The sequence below is a fragment of the Triticum aestivum genome, chromosome 3D (genome assembly GCF_018294505.1).
Source record: "Triticum aestivum cultivar Chinese Spring chromosome 3D, IWGSC CS RefSeq v2.1, whole genome shotgun sequence".
NCBI lineage: Eukaryota > Viridiplantae > Streptophyta > Magnoliopsida > Poales > Poaceae > Triticum > Triticum aestivum.
The window spans coordinates 489,586,429-489,602,528 of NC_057802.1; the positions used below are offsets into that span (position 1 = coordinate 489,586,429).

The 16,100-nt window shown below is 48.8% G+C and overlaps 2 protein-coding genes across 2 annotated transcripts; both read right to left on the bottom strand.

Moving 5' to 3' along the window:
* Nucleotides 1-1,915: 1,915 nt before the first annotated feature.
* LOC123079911 (protein NRT1/ PTR FAMILY 5.10) lies at nucleotides 1,916-6,276 on the bottom strand. The gene is made up of 4 exons (XM_044502742.1): nucleotides 6,061-6,276; nucleotides 5,758-5,978; nucleotides 3,047-3,537; nucleotides 1,916-2,928 (listed from the first exon to the last, which is right to left on the bottom strand). Exons 1-4 carry the CDS (start codon nucleotides 6,173-6,175, stop codon nucleotides 2,106-2,108), a joined length of 1,650 nt encoding a protein of 549 aa, XP_044358677.1. The 5' UTR covers nucleotides 6,176-6,276; the 3' UTR covers nucleotides 1,916-2,105.
* Nucleotides 6,277-10,398: 4,122 nt separating this feature from the next.
* Nucleotides 10,399-13,414, bottom strand: LOC123079912 (protein NRT1/ PTR FAMILY 5.10). The gene is made up of 4 exons (XM_044502743.1): nucleotides 13,234-13,414; nucleotides 12,934-13,151; nucleotides 11,448-11,941; nucleotides 10,399-11,373 (listed from the first exon to the last, which is right to left on the bottom strand). The coding sequence occupies exons 1-4, from the start codon at nucleotides 13,304-13,306 to the stop codon at nucleotides 10,584-10,586; spliced, it is 1,575 nt and encodes a 524-aa protein (XP_044358678.1). The 5' UTR covers nucleotides 13,307-13,414; the 3' UTR covers nucleotides 10,399-10,583.
* Nucleotides 13,415-16,100: the final 2,686 nt, after the last annotated feature.

A 16,100-nucleotide genomic window follows, 5' to 3' on the forward strand; every position in this document is an offset into this window, starting at 1 on the left:
CAGATAAGAGACGGCGAAAAGTTCCAGGGAATCATTCACAAGGATCGACAAAGTAAATGGGTATTGAAGTTGCAATTGTAGTTCAATGCAAACAAATTTTAACAATTTTAGTGTTTAAGTACACTTCAGGGCTCTTGCCACTAATTTTCAGCATACAAAAACTTACATCACTATCAGTCATGGCACCCCAATGAGTATCAAGAATTCGATTCATGGAGAAGCTTTCATAAGATTCACTGGATAAACATCGCCCTAGTAATAGCAACATAATAGTATATAAAACCAGCAACCTATCACTTGCCTTGTCGTGATAAGGAGATATGTGGAAGAAATTCAACAGGGGGTATTTAAAGAGGACAACGACTACAGGCACCGCAACAAAACTCTGCTACAAACTTGCAGGTCGAACGCGTTGCCATTGACGTCGTCTCCTTGTAGCTGGGCAGCTTAACCCTGTCCTTCTCTTCAAAGTTATCAGACCTCACTCGGTAAACTGGCCAGCCATCCGTCCCATCTACTGTGCAAACAACAGGGAGTAGATCGGATGAGATCTCACAAATAAAATGACCAATTCGATTTGGGCAATCGGCTTGTACCTTGACGACGGGGACCTGGCCGCCGAACATGAAGACAGTTCCCATCTGGAGCAGGAGACGGAAGGTGTCACGGATGTTGTTGGCGTTGAACTCCTTGAAGCTCCCGGCGCAGTCCCGCCCTGGAGGACGAAGGCGTGGCGGCCGGAGTAGCAGCGCCGGGCGACGGCCACGAGGCGCGCCCTTGGTCTCGCCGATATGGACACGGACGGATGAGGTTGTGACTGGTGGTGATGGCGGGATCCAGTCCGGACCGCCGGGGGATTGCGCGCTTGCCTCGGGGGAGGGTGTATTTGGGGGACGGCTGCAGCGGCGAGACGGCGGCAGGTAGGAGGAGGAGGAGGGGCGGCGGGCTGGAGAGGGGAGAAATTGGATCTTTTGCCCCACTTTACTTCTCTACTTGATCATTTGCCCTCCCTAAGAGGTGGGGTCCGGAGCCACTGTCATTGAGACAATCATAGGGATCATCCAACCCTTGTAAAGTGAGGCAAATCATCCAATCTCCCAGGGAGGCGCTCGAGGCGAAGGAGGCGGAGCGAGAGGGTTTTCCTAGATAACTTTTCCACTCTTTCCTGTTTTTATCTTTTTACTTTTCTGGCAACCCACGCATTCAACGTGGCAAGCGCTAGAAGGTGTCATTCACGCGACGGTTATATTCGCACGCTATACAGGGGTATAGACATCACTCATTGCCTACTCGAAGCGTTGCCGCTCCACTACCCAAAACAGGTAAAAATAATCAGCGAACATCATCTGCACAAACGTGCAAAGCACCAGAACCATAACGGGAACAGTTTCTACACAACTATTCAGGTCGCTCGCCCGTGATTCTCTGAACTCACCGTTGAGTACTGAGTGCAGCATTTACAAAAAAAAATGAGACCAACCCAAGGGCTAACCCTCGTTGGCTTTTTTTTATAGGAGAAACTCCGTGAGCACCGCGCGTCCGTGCCGGGACTCGAACTCGGATGGGCTGGCAGCAACCTCAGCTGCCCAGCCAACGGGTCGACGCCCCGTCCTCGAGTGCAGCATTTACCACTTTACTGAACAGAAGAGCTAACACAACATTTCAACGCATTTGCAGAGCACCGTGCAGTTGTGCGACATCGGAGAAACTTTATTTTCAAATTTTCAATGCAATAATTCGTTGTATGCTGCAGACCTCACAAATCGAATGGACAGACCGTGTGCAAACTGACATCTCACCTCAGGGCATTGACGCGCAGGGAAAACTTCCCTGCAGAAATTCTCATTGGATCCGGCAGTGTAACTGTTGAGGGACCTAGCGCTGATTTTGTTCAGCCGGCTGAAGCAGCAACGTCCAAGCAGGCCCGATCATTCGCCTCAACTTACGGTGGTGACTTTACGTATTTACGAAGAATGTCCTATTATATATGTACAACAGCCTAAAGCAAAGCTTCAGCCCATCTTCCAGATTCATGGACTCTGAAAAGGCTATGGGCGACAACCCATGGATTTCAGGCATCTCAGTTCCAGTCCCTTCGCATACCATCATTGTGCTGAAATGCCCTTTTTCTTGTGGACATACACTTGTGAAAAGTAAAGAAAAGCAGCCAGCCCGAGAACACTGAGCACGGCCAGAAGCCAGTAGAAGTAATCGAGATGACCGCGGTTTAGATTGTCCGAGAACCAACTATCTCCGCCGTTGCTGGTTACCCAGTCGATTGCGTACACCAGAATGCCACTGGCGAAGCTCCCGGCCCCGAGTATGCTCAGGTATAAGGCAAGGCCCATGCTGCGCAGATCCTCCGGCACTTGGTCATAGAAGAATTCTTGCAGGCCGACCACTGTGAACATGTCTGCCAGACCGGCCAGGACAAACTGGGGTACCATCCACCAAAAGCTCATCGGAATGGTCGCTTCAGGTTTGTCCACTAGGCCATATTCTCTGGCTATCCTGAGCCTTCTCATCTCCACAAGGGCCGCGACAACCATCAAGACCACAGAGATGGCTAGTCCAGCTCCAATCCTTTGCAAGGGTGTGATACCACTGGGGTTCTTTGAGTACTTTCTGGCTAGCGGAACGAGTATCTGGTCATATATAGGGATTGAGATGATGATTGACACGCTGATCAGGCTTTGTAGGGAAGCAGCTGGTACATGTAGGCTACCTACCCACCTATCTAGTGTACTTGCTTGTTTAGTGAACATCGTCATCCACTGGGCATAAACAACTGCATAGATCAGGCAGGTTGCTCCTATCGGAAACAACTTAAGCACTGACTTGGCTTCATCAGGGAAACATATCATTTCTGCATTATCCTTGGCTTCGCTGGATGTCGATGTTGGCATGCAGTGAGAATCATCAGGTGATCTTCCAATCAAAAACACAGTGTGCATGCACACACAAAACAGAGAGCAATAAAGTCAGTGTTTCTGAATAAAGAACGTCATACGGTGATACAAAGTTTCAGAGTTTAGAACAAACTAACCTCAAACACCATGATGCATGCCAGGTTCTAATTAATGATAAAAGGTATCTGCGAACCTCTCCAAATAGACTTCCATCACTTCTAACAGGGTAAAAGCGGTAAGTCCTGGTCCCAAGCCAGAAAACTGCAAGAGAAAGAGACATGACGACGCACGGGATTCCAAACCCATACTGCCAGCTTATGTTATCTTGAATGTAATTCAAGATTGAAACTGTAACAAGAGTGCCTCCATAAGTCCCAAAATACCACCAGTTGAAGAAGGAACTCCTCGAGGCATATTCTTCAGGGTCCTTCTCATCAAATTGGTCTGCCCCAAATGCTTGCACACAAGGTTTGTGCCCACCTTGAGCAAAGGCCACCATATACAGGGAGATGTAGAAGAAAGGTAAATGAGCAGTCGAAGTCGAGTATAGAGCAGAATCCATGCGGTCTCCAAATTGATTTGGTAGTTGTGTGGCAAGAATTGATGATAGCGTGAGCATGCCCAGGCCCTGGATGGTGGATTTAATTCAGTGAAGGAAGTATTTTAGCACAGTGATGCATAGTGTGTCAATCAAATAATTTTCCAAGTAGACTAAAAAAGGAAAAAAAATCCAGGCTATTACATGAAGGACAAAAGTTCTCAAGCAGCTACTATGATGCCTGAGTAAGTATTGCAGAATTTGTTTTGAGGAAGAATAGTAGGTTTCCTTACTGCGTGTATTTTTTTTATTATATACGCAAAAGGGTTTCCCCCCGCTTTATATTATAAAGCAACGACCACAGAGCAAAGTAACGGGTATTTTTTTAATTTGTAAAATATCAAAACTTTACAGGATATGTACAGGGAAAAGAAAGGGAGGAAATCCTAGAACAAGCCCCAAGGCCTCTAAAAATACAGATTACAAAGGGCTAACCCAGGATTGAAGATCTGAAAGGGATTTCTTCTTGGCTCTATATACTAACAGGGATATTTCTGCTTTGAACTTGGACCTGCATCTATAAAGGATTAGTGAAATTCCGTTGAAACTAAAGTTGTTAGTAGTCCAGATTGCCCAACTGACGAACATGATAATTTCATGGCAAATGGTAGCTGAATTATCTGCCATGTCTGCAATTATGTTCTAAATATCCATATTTTGAGGAGTCCGTTCTGTTAATGAATTTGTGAAGCTGTTTGATCAGTAGACAACCATTTTGCACCCTCAGGTTCGGGACAGCTAGCCCTCCTTGGCTCTTTGGCTTACAAACAAGATCCCAGGCAGCAAGAGGTGGATTTTTCTTTGGGAGATCCTTATCTCTCCATAAGCAATGCCTCGTGTACTTATCCAGCTCATCAATAACCTACTGGTAGATTTTTAGGGAGCTGAGATAAAATATAAGTAGAGATGAAAGCAGAGTTCACAACTTGAAGTTTACTTCCATAGCTTAGATCGTGAGCACAACTAAGGAGGCATAGAGAACTCCTTCCTGGGTTTGGTGGAGCTCAAGGGGAGGCCAAGGTAAGTGAATGGCAAGGACCCTGTCACCAGATATGGTGATGGGAATGATATTGGACTTGGCATACTTAACTCAGTCTAGTTGCCAGAGCAAATTTTCTAGGACAAAAATCCCTGAGGAATTCTAGTTCCATAAACTCTTTCTTAGTTTCCGGGAAGCAAATAATGGAGTAAAAAAAATGGAGCAACCAAATTCCTAAATTTTATTGTAAATATGCACCCATTTATCACTGGAATTCTTAAGATATTTCAATGCTATTTAGCCATGGGGGGAAAGGAGGAGGCACTAAACCACCCAAACCGTACGCTGGGGATTAGGAAAAACAGTGCTGAATCAATAAAGTGCAAGCTTGAGAGAGACCAGGCCAGCTCAATGATGGCAGGTAAGGAAAAAAGCAACATAAATACTAGAAGCCAGGCCATGAGAGGGTTCTCAATGCCACTTATTGTATAACTGGGGAATCCAAGACAAAGATAAAGGCCATACACCAAAAACAAGATTTGCTAGAGAATGGTAACAACATAGTCTGAACTTGATCATGGGCCTACAAATCTGCATACCAAAACTTGCCCCGCACTTTTTTTTTGGAAATCTTCTAAGCTGGTTCATCAACAGCTTTTTAGGAGGCCTTCTACTTCTTGTTTGCTTGTAATTCCAAAACTAAACATCGACACCCTTTTTGGAGGCCTTCTCTTCTTGCTTATTCGAGAAGCAGACCACAAGATCATCGCTCTTAGTAACACACTCACTAGAATGTGTTCCTATGTTTTATGAGATAGCGCACGAATTCTTCGAATGTGGTACCGCCTTTGTTCTATTTTCAGGGCTTGTTGAGTTGTGCCCTCAGCATAACCCTTTCGTACTTTGTGTTGTTGTACCTTGTGTGCGTGTGTGTGCGGTGTAACTCTTGTTGGACCTTGTGGCTGTGGTGGTTTGCTTTATATATAAAGCGGGGCGAAAGCCTTTTTCGGTAGAGTCCCAAGATATCCATTCTTGTACCAAGTACTCTATTCCACTGTTTGCAATATCTATCCTATATGCCAAATTAGCACCGGAAAAAAGGTTCAGACTTACAATTGGCAAAGTCAATTTCAACTATAGCTTTAACTTTTCGAGATTTTAAACCATCCAAAAGTACAAGTACCAGGTGCTCGGCATCAATCAGCAGCTGATCCAGACTGCACGGCTACTCGCTTCGACAACGTGAGACCAGAGCAGTATGGCGCACATACCAGGATGTAGAGCAGAGAGGCACAGACTACGGTCCGGTAACGGCCGAGCCAGGAATCGGCGACGGCGGCCACGCCGAGCAGCGGCAGCAGAAGCGCGACGCCGTTCCAGGCGTTGATGGTCGCGGCGGCCGACGCCGTGGACTGCCCTAGCGGTCCGGTGAGGTAGGCGATGAGGTTCCCTGAGATGCCGGTGTAGGCGAACCGCTCGGAGATCTCCACGCCTGCGATACCGACGGCAAGCGGGTCAAAGAGGATCGAGGCTTGGAGGGCACGGCCGATTGCCTTGCTGGTGCTTCGCGGTACCGATGATGAAGAACGCGGCGGGCCACCGGCCGGAGGTGAGGCGGGATACTGGGCGGCCGAGGTGGTCCACGGCGGCTGCCGGCTGGGGCAGCAGGGGATCCGCCGTGGCGTCCATGGACGTCCACCTGTTCCCCTCCTCTCCACTGGCCGAGGTCGTCGGTTGCTTTGACTCTTTTATTTTTTTTAGGAAAACTGTTGACCTCACTTTTTGCTGCGAGAGCGCAATGGGCGAAATAACAATGATCCTACACCTACGAATATAACATCCTTTGTACGTGTAGCATTGCCCGCCAAATAATATCTTTCCCAAAATTTCCATACAGCAGAAAAGAACTAAGTGGCACTTTTTTTTTGAATAATTTGAATTGCTTACCACATGTGTCACGTGGTGAGCTAAGTGCCACTTTTTTCAAAAAGGATCTGTATTTTTTTTAAAAACTTCCAATCTTCACCAACTGTCAAGGTAGTATAAAGAACGGTAGAAGTAAAATTTATATCCAGTTTTGTAGACCACCTAGCGACGACTACAATCACTGGAGAGAGCCGAAGGTGCGCCGCCGTCATCGCCCTCCCTCGTCGGAGCCGGGCAAACACTGTTGTAGTAGACAGTCGGAAAGTCATCGTGTTAGAACCAGCGCAACAGAATAGCAACCATCCCTGGTGAAGAGAAGCGTAGATCGGAAGGATCCAACCAGCAGACACACAGGCGTAGACGAACGCCGACCGAATCCCACAAGACCCGTCGGAGACAAACCTCCACACGCCTTCTGACGACGCATGAAACATCACCGAGATGGGGGCTAGGTGGGGAGGACCTTATTCATCATCAAGAAACTATCGCCCCTCGTCTTCTTGAGCATGGCACAAACCCTAACAAAACTCAGAAAAAAGGCTAAAAAGATCCCTACTATAAAGTTCACCAAAAGTACAATGCTCAACATAATTCACTCTTCAAGTCTGAAAAGAAAGCACACACTTTTTTACTTTTGAGAACAAGGGTACAAAGTTTGTAGAAGAAATTATCAAGACTATGACACCAAATTAGTATCATTAGATACATCATATCTTATACTCCCTCCGAATTGCCTCTATACAATGTAAAATACATGTATACAGGCCGCATCAATTAATCCAAATCGGAGGGAGCATATGTTTAAGCTTGTAGTTGTTGATGATTTTTCGTACAAATCTTGCCAAAATCATCATCATTTGACTTCAGATAAAAATATAAGCCTTGCTTTCAGAGACAAAGTGAGTAAACACCAAATCGAGGTGCTAGAACCATTGAACGATCACTATCGCCGTCGACGTATCGTTGTTGTCGCTCCGATGAAAACCGGAAAGTCTTTGTGCACGTGCCATGATGACTAGTGCCACGTAGCGTTGAACCCCTAAATCCATCCAGAACTCTTGGCACTAGATCTCGCGCATCATGTACGCATGACGAAAAATCCTAACCTCACTGACCAAGGAGATGACATAAATATATGTCGGAGCTCTATTGACTTCGTCTAGACAGACGAACTCGAGAAGTGTCAGAGCCCGAAATCCAACTCGACGAAGAAGCGCCTCATCCGTCCGAGCACCACCCCTGCGAGGACTAAAAACCCTCGGCATGACTACCTCATGTGCGCACCACCATATTAGTCTCACTAGGACTAAACTCAGAGATGATTATTCATTGATAGTTGTTGTCGGACACGCTGTTTTCATAAGTGGACATACGTACAACTTCAGTAGGTCTAGGGGGGAAGAAAGAAAAATCAACTATTTCACCTCGTGTCATAATAACCATTGTTTTCAGGTTTCAAAGCATAAGCGCAGTAGAGATGTTTTTCATTTAATAAAAAGCAACTGTAAAGAAGACGAAAGAAGACGTTTAAGGGACACTTACTCCAATTAAATTTGATGTCCCATGGTAATATACAAATATGAAAGTTGCGCGTAGTTGCTAGATTCGAAGACAATACGAAAATTAGCCTTATGAAAGTTACTTGTCATGACAAACATGTAGAAGGAAAAAATCACAGGAGCATGCAGGTGTCGAGGCACGCATATTATCAGCCGTGCTCGGCCGCAGCATTGCTTCGCAATCCGCAAAGTCATTGAATTCCGCATGAGGGCACACCAAATTTGAATTTTTAATTTATGAAACTTGTGATTTTTGTTGTTTGTCGTATCAAGTTTCAGCAGCTAAAACTTGAAGAAGTTTTAAAAACTCGTTAAAACGTATTCAAATAGGTATAATTTCAAAGCCTTCGTCACAAGAAACACAAATATGAAAACGGTGCTAAATTTGGACGTTCAATTCAAAAGATACAAAAGATTGAAAATCGAAAGCCAAAAGAAAAATGGGGTTGGTGCCTCCACACTTGTGCGCCACAAATCTCCTTCCATATGTAGAAGTACAATATGAGGTAAAGGATGGATAAGCATGAGCTGGCAGGATGGGCTTGGAAAAGGCAGACATCATGATTGGGCTGAGATATATGTATTGATAAGTTGTCTTAGATACCCTTACAAAATTATATGGTTGTTAAACAAAAAGCCCAGACAACGGGATTTTTTAAGGGCACTGGGGCAGTTAAAAGCCAAAACGGGTTATGCGTGGATCTCGTAAACGCCTCAATGTTCTTACTCCAACCATTGGTTCTCTCAGTCCTTCCTTCCTCTCATATTTATTGGCGGGGCCTAGCATGAAGGTTCAAAATATCAGACATTGGGTTCTTGCCGGTTTGGCTTCGACATATCGGATGATATGTCGATATATTGGAGAGAATATATCTGAATTGTTTTCATTATTTTTGTTCAAAACATGTCATTTAGTAAAACAAAATGTTTGATGTTAATGCTCTAGCATAACAAATTTAGACTCTAATTTTATTAACTTCGTAATCGAGAAAGTCCTTAAGAAAGATTCACAAAATCCGTACTCTAAAATAAAAAAACAATACGTTATATATGCTATTCTACAAAAATATTATGCATGACTTTGATAGTATGATGAAGTAGTAAATACATAGTTGTTTTTTTGTTACTTTTTGATAAAGAATTATTGGCATCTACATATTGGTCTATATCAATGGCCATATCGGCCAAATATATGCCATATCGGTCGATATTTCAATACATATCGGATGATATGTGTAAAATGATATTTACAAAATGATATTTCATACATTGTCAGATCCCCAAAACCAATAAATCGGCCTATATATCGGTCGTATCGGCCTATATTTAAAAGGTTGTCTAGCATTTATTGTGGTCTTCTTGATTCGGGGAGTAAATAGCATAAAACTACTACTTTACAGGCTAGGGTTCCAAAAAACTACCGGTTTTTAATTTTTCTCAGATAACTACCAAACGAGGGGTCGGCTGTTTCAAAAAACCCAAAACGCTGAATGCTTATCAGTTGATCGTGATTATGACAGGTGGGACCCGCACATAAGAGAACCGTTTGTTTGACCGTTTGTTTAACTGTTACCTTACATGTAGGACCCACATGTCAGTATCTATGTAAGTTCTAAAAAAGCAATCAGGTCCCTATATCTTTTAAAAAAAGCAATCAGGTCCCTATATCTTTTTTAAAAAAGCAATCGGGTCCCTGATGTTTTCTGGAAAAAGCAATCAACAATTGCGCGGGCAGCTCGCCGGCCAAGCGAAAGGCGGCGGCTCGGCCGCCGCGTTCCTCGTCGCGACGGCGGGCTTCTCTAGTCGGGCGATGGGCTAGGTGGAGGAGCTCCTGGCCATGGCGCGGATGGCGGCGGCCCTTGCTCGTCGGCGCGCTCCTGGCCATGGCGCGCGACTGGTGGTGGCCTGAGCCACGGGCCATGGCGCGGCTGGCGACGGCCCGAGCCCCTAGCCATGGCGCGCGGCTCGCGACGGCCTGAGCCCGCCAGGGGAGCCGGCGTAGAGGCAGCCACTGGCCCGGCGGCGGCCGGCCCTTGCTCCTGGGCGCGGGGCGTGGTGGGGGTGGCCGTGGTCGGGCCTTTGCCGGGAGGAGGAGACGGGAAAGAAAGAGACAAGGAGAGAAGAAATGGTAGGAGGAAGAAGAGACATCTTACACGTGGGTCCCACAATAAGTTAACGGTAAAACAAAACGGTCAACTAACGGATTGTTTAGGAGTGGGTCCGATCTGTCATAAATCGGTTTAAAACGTTAACAACGCGGAATTTGGGTTTTTTTAAACAGCCGACCACCCATTTAGTAGTTATCTGAGAAAAATTTAAAACCGGTAGTTTTTTGGAACCTTATCCCGTAAAGTAGTAGTTTTATGCTATTTACTCTGATTTGGGAGCGTTGATGCTTATGTTCTTCGGTTCCTCCCTTTTGTGTCGTTGGTTCGAACGTACAGCACAAAGATAAGATTAACTGTTGATCATCATACATTATGAGTTTCTTCATAACCGGCAGTATGCATCTATATATATCGACAATGCACTGTAGGAAGGTGTTTGTAGCGCACTGCAGAGTGCAGCTTTCTATACCACTGGACACCGTTGTGCTTCCAGTTGTTGATGCCCTAATGGAGGACGACTGGCTGCTCAGATTTCTTCCGGTACACATACCGGTTTGCAAAATACAAGAACACGACCACCTCCAAGGCGCTGAGCCCAGCCAAGATCCAGTAGAAGTAATCAAGGTGCGCGCGGTTGAGGTTGTCGGCGAACCAGCTGTCTCCCCCGCCCCTCGTCGTGGCCCAGTCGACCGCCCACACGAGCATGCCGCTGGCGTAGCTCCCCACGCCGAAGATGCTGAGGCACAGGGCCAGCCCCACGCTGCGGAGCCCGTCGGGCACCTGGTCGTAGAAGAACTCCTCCAGCCCGATGAAGCAGAACACCTCCGCGAAGCCGACCAGGACGTACTGCGGCACCAGCCACCACAGGCTCATCGGCACCGCCACGTCGGGCCGGTCGAGCAGGCCAGCGTCCGTGGCCACGCGGAGGCGCTTGGCCTCCACGAGCGCCGCGACGACCATGGTGACGCAGGACATGACCATCCCGGCGCCGATGCGCTGGAGCATGGTGACTCCCGCGGGGTGCCTGGTGAGGCGCCTCGCGAAGGGCACGAGGGCGCGGTCGTAGACGGGGACCAGCGCGATGTAGGTGAAGCTCACGAAGCTCTGCAGCGCCGCGGGCGGCACGACGATGCCCGTGGCCGCGCCCAGCCGCCGGTCCATCGTGCTGCCCTGCTTGGTGAACAGGGTGGAGACCTGCGAGGTGGCTGCGGCGATGACTATGCTTGACAACCAGATAGGAAGCAGCTTAACGAGGAACCTGTTGTCGTCCATGTTCTCACCCGTCGCCAAAAGCCTGCACAAGTAAAAACATCCGCCATTACCCACTCACTATGATACCATCTCTCTGTCACGTCAATTTGCACTCACCGTTGTGTGTCAGTGGTGGCATCGTCAGTTCGGAAAAATGTGAGCTTCTTGGTGAGCTGCGCCAAGGAACTGCTGTTCACGGGCTGCTCTACACGGTAAGTCCTCGTGCCGAGCAAGAAGACGACGAGGTACACCACCATGGTGGCCCAGCACACGGCGAACCCCTCCGTCCAGCCGACATTCTCCTCGATGTAGGTGATCACGATCGCCGCGATGGCGTAGCCCCACGATATGGAGAAGTGAAACCAGTTGAAGTAGGAGCTCCGGGACGCGCCCACGCTGGGATCAAACTGGTCCGCGCCCAGAGCCTCCGAACATGGCATATGGAAGCCCTGCGCCAGCGCTAGCAGGTAGATCGCGGTGTAGAAGAAGGCGAGCCGGGCAGGCGATGATGCCGAGATCGGCGGCGAGCAGGTGCTGGCTGTGCTGTGGCAGCCGGCAGGATGCGGTTGCGGCGTTTGCAGCATGGATGAGACCGTCAGCATTCCCAAGCTCTGCTCATTCACAGCATTAATAAACGGGATATCAAATATGCACGTGAAAACGTTACAGATGGGTCTCCATTTAATTAGGAGTATTTATTTATTCAAAAAAATTGTTTCCAAAAAATTGAAAAAAAAATCTTGAATGTTCACAACCCATGTGTCTACAATCCCAAAAAGTTCAAATCCAAAATTGAAATATACATGGAGAAACATAAAAGAGAGGTCCCCATGTGAACAGTGTCATTTTGTGCATTAGTATTTTTCTGGCACTATTCATCCTATTTTTTTTTAATTTCTCAGTGTGTATTTCGAATTTTGTTCTGAACTTTTTAGGGACAGTAGACATATGTTTTGTGAACATTAAAAAAACTAAAAGATTTTCGACACATGTAAATTTGGTTTTTTGTACCTGGTATCATAGGATATTTCCCCTTGAATACTACCCCCTCCTTCCCATAATATAAGAGTGTTTTATTATGGAACGGAGGGAGTAGCTCTCTCTAGGAAAAGTGTGGTTAGGTCTCAATTGACTGAGACTTAACCATGTCCCAATCAAGTGACATAGTGCATAAGAAAAAAAAACTTTGTACGAATCTCTACGCAAGATCAAAAGAATAGCATCCACAGAGATATATGTGATCAGAATCACTAGCAGCAGTACGCATCGCATGACATGGGTGTCTCATCTGTCCATCATCTTCTGGTTACTTCCCCGCTACCCCGCGCTCTGTTACCTCAACGAGATCGTCGGTCCACACATTTTTCGTTCGTGTACGAAGGATAGGCGACAAGACACTGCATCAATTCGCCGACGGCAATTGAAGCAGACCTTTTGCTGTGGCTGGATGCCAACCCCAAAAGGTTTCGTAGTATAGAACCATTTGTAGCGGAGTAGATTCTACGGCGCAATAATGGCAAGGGAATCAAGGCGCGGCATGGATGGATCATGCTCCAAACATGGTCGGAACAGGGGAGGGGGCGAAGTTTGTGCTAGCACTGACCAGCAGGTAGAGCACGCCGGCGATCAGGACGGCGCGGTAGCGCCCGAGGCGCGAGTCGGCGGCGAGCGCGCCGACGAGCGGCAGCACCAGCACGGTCCCGGACCACGCGTTAACGCCGGCGGCCGCGGCCGCGGTGGACATGCCCAGCGGGCCGGTCAGGTACGTGATCAGGTTGCCCCCCACGCCGGTGAACCCGATGCGCTCCAAGAAGCCGACGGCTGCACGCACGGCGCACAGATGGTTAGCTCAGACTTTTAAACACTCATTAAGCGCGCGGCGGGGAATGATCGGCGAGATTACCGACGATGAAGAGCGCGGCGCGCCAGCCGCCGCGGCGGCCGTCGCGACGCGGGAGTGGCTCGCCTGACTCCATCGCTTCGCGCCTTGGCGCTCTGGCCGGAGGTGGTGCCGGTGCGTGATCTATTATTCAGTGTGTGCCTTCTGCTGGTGTACCTGCAGGTTACAGCTGCTCTGGGCGGTATATTTTTTATTAATATACTACCATCCACGTGGCTCGCGTGATGGAGAAGGGGCCTGTCCAAATCGATGGAATTAATAACTACCCCACTATTATTGTGACTTTGTGAGTGTGGATCAAGGCATGTTCCGTGAAATCAAGTGTGAGATGCAGATCGGTTGGCTCCTCACTTTTCAGGGGCGAGATGCAGATTGTAAACTAGCATTTCTTCTACCAGGCACTCCGGTCGTCGAGTCTACATTACAAGCTCGCATTTGTTGGTGTAGACGTATCGCTTGGAAAAATACAGGAAAACGAGCACCTCCAAAGCCGCAGAAGCCGGTTCAGGTTGTCCGAGAACCAGCTCTCCACCCTGTGATCCTCGTCGCCCAGTCAACCGCCGAGACGAGCGTGCCGCCGGTGTAGCTCCTCACGCCCGCGATGCTCAGGCGAGCCCGACGCTCCGAGCACTTAGTCGTAGGAGAACTCCTAGAAGCCGACGATGGTGAACTCGTTGGCGAAGCCGATCGATCAGCACCAACTGCGGCACAGCTACCTGCCGGCGGTCGATCAGGTCGGCATCCCTGGCCGAGCAGAGGCGCACGGCTTCCACTAGCGCCGCCACAGCCATGGCGACGGACGCTATGGCCATGCCGACGCCGATGCGCCGGAGCATCATGATTGGGTCCCGCTCGTGGACCGGACCGGACCGTGCCGGAGAAGGCAGGCCCGCCCAAAAAAATGTGACCGGTCCGGTTAGTGAAATCAGCCCGAAAGAACATCGTCCGGATTTTAACTGGTCCGCTCGATGAGACTGAGAAAAGGCGCAGGCCCACGAACAACTCCCTAGAGGGCAACGGCACCATCGCCCATCTACTCTCCCAGCACCATAGCCAATGCGAACCAATTTATGATTGGATAGTTAGAGAGACTGTGATATTCCCAGCCCATCAGGATTCAAGTCCTGATGCGCGCATTTATTTCTGGATTCCTGATTAGAAGGCTTGTAATATACTATTTCTTTGTTTATATTTGGAAAAACGTTTCTTTTAATCCGACTGATTCTCCCGCATCATAAGCCGCCTCCCTCCTGCGCCACGTGTCCCATTTTCTTGCTTATCTTCTCGGCCCAATCGATCTCCTGGTGTCCTCGCACTGGATCCCCTCCGCTCCCTCTCTCTCTACCTAAGCGCCTCCCTTTCCGGCAAGCTGCTAAGCCGTGCGCCAACATGCACTGGATGGATGTTAAGAGGTTGCTTGTGAGGCGTGCTGCAATGGCCACGACGACGCTTCCACGACCACGGCGACAAGGCATGTCCCGACGGCGTTGACGGTCAAGCCATGGTTGTGAGGCGTGCTTCAATTTGTTGTGGCAATGCTTCCGTAAGAGAGAAGGAATAGGATGCAACACGAGAGGTTCATTGATCATGCGGTCGGTACATATACTGTTACAAGGCACGAACGTGCAGACTCAATTGTGGCTAACAACCTCCCTATAGAGTAGCTAACTAGCTAAAGACTAGGGATATTTTGTTAGAGACTACAACGGCATGTAGAGGTAGTTAGACTCGCTTACAGCTTCGACGACCATTGACGGCCGCGACAATGCTTCAACGACCGTGTCAACGGGCGTGCTTCAATGGTCGTGGCAATACCTCCATGACTATGACGACTTCGACAGCCACGACACTGCTTCAATGACTAGGGCGACGAGGCATGTCATGCCGACGTTGACGACCACGGCGATGCAACTAGGCATGCTTCAATGGTCGTGGCGATGCTTCGACGACCACGACGGCGGGCTCGCTTCAATGGCAATGCTTCCATGATCATGATGACTTTGACTGCCACGACAATGCTTCAACGACTAGGGCAACGGGACATGCCATTACCGCGTCGACGACCGTGGCCATGCAACGAGGCATGCTTCTATGATCGTGGCGATGCTTCGACGACCACGATGATGCTGACGACTGCGGAAATGCTTCGACGGGCACGACGACGGGCGTACTTCAATGGCCATTGCAATGCTTCCATGACCATGATGACTTCGACGGCCACGACAATGCCAACGACTAGGGCTAAGAGGCATGACATGACAGCGTTGACGACCGCTGCCAAGCAACGAGGCGATGCTTTGAAGACCACGACGATGTTGACGATTGCGCAAATGCTTCAACGACCATGACAAAGCAAATGCTTCGACGACCATAACAACGAGGCGTGCCATGATGGCATTGATGCTCGCGAACATGCAAAGAGACATGCTTCAATGAGTTTTGCGGAGCATCACCGGTGTTGTTATGGAGCGTCTTCAGGTCGTCGGGGCATCACCGGTGCTGCGAGGGAGCATCGTCGAGGCCGTCGGAGCATCGCCGTTCCAGCAATGGAGCATCGTCGAGGCCGTCGGAGCATCGCCGTTCCTGCAATGGAGCATCGTTCGGACCGTCCGAGCATCACCGGTGCTGCGACGGAGCATCGTCGGGGCCGTCGGGGCATCGGCGTTGCTGCAATGGAGCATCGTTCGGGCCGTCGGAGCGTCACTGGTGCTGTGATGCAGCATCGTCGAATCCGACGGAGCATCGCGTTGCTGCAATGCGGCATCGTTCGAGCCGTCGGAGCATCACCGGTGCTGCAACGAAGCATCACCGGTGTTGTGTTGGAGCATTGCCGGCCCGCCGGAGCATTGCCGGTGCTTCAAGGATGGTCG

Bases quoted from the DNA above. Each gene is read 5' to 3' on its own strand.
- LOC123079912 (XM_044502743.1), bottom strand. From the start codon at position 13,306: ATGGAGTCAGGCGAGCCACTCCCGCGTCGCGACGGCCGCCGCGGCGGC. The intron at 13,152-13,233 runs GTAATCTCGCCG...CCGTGCGTGCAG, and splicing joins CGCCGCGCTCTTCATCGTCG to CCGTCGGCTTCTTGGAGCGC. The intron at 11,942-12,933 runs GTCAGTGCTAGC...GTGAATGAGCAG, and splicing joins CCGGCGTGCTCTACCTGCTG to AGCTTGGGAATGCTGACGGT.
- LOC123079911 (XM_044502742.1), bottom strand. From the start codon at position 6,175: ATGGACGCCACGGCGGATCCCCTGCTGCCCCAGCCGGCAGCCGCCGTG. The intron at 5,979-6,060 runs GTACCGCGAAGC...TCGGTATCGCAG, and splicing joins CGCCGCGTTCTTCATCATCG to GCGTGGAGATCTCCGAGCGG. The intron at 3,538-5,757 runs GTATGTGCGCCA...TCCACCATCCAG, and splicing joins CCTCTCTGCTCTACATCCTG to GGCCTGGGCATGCTCACGCT.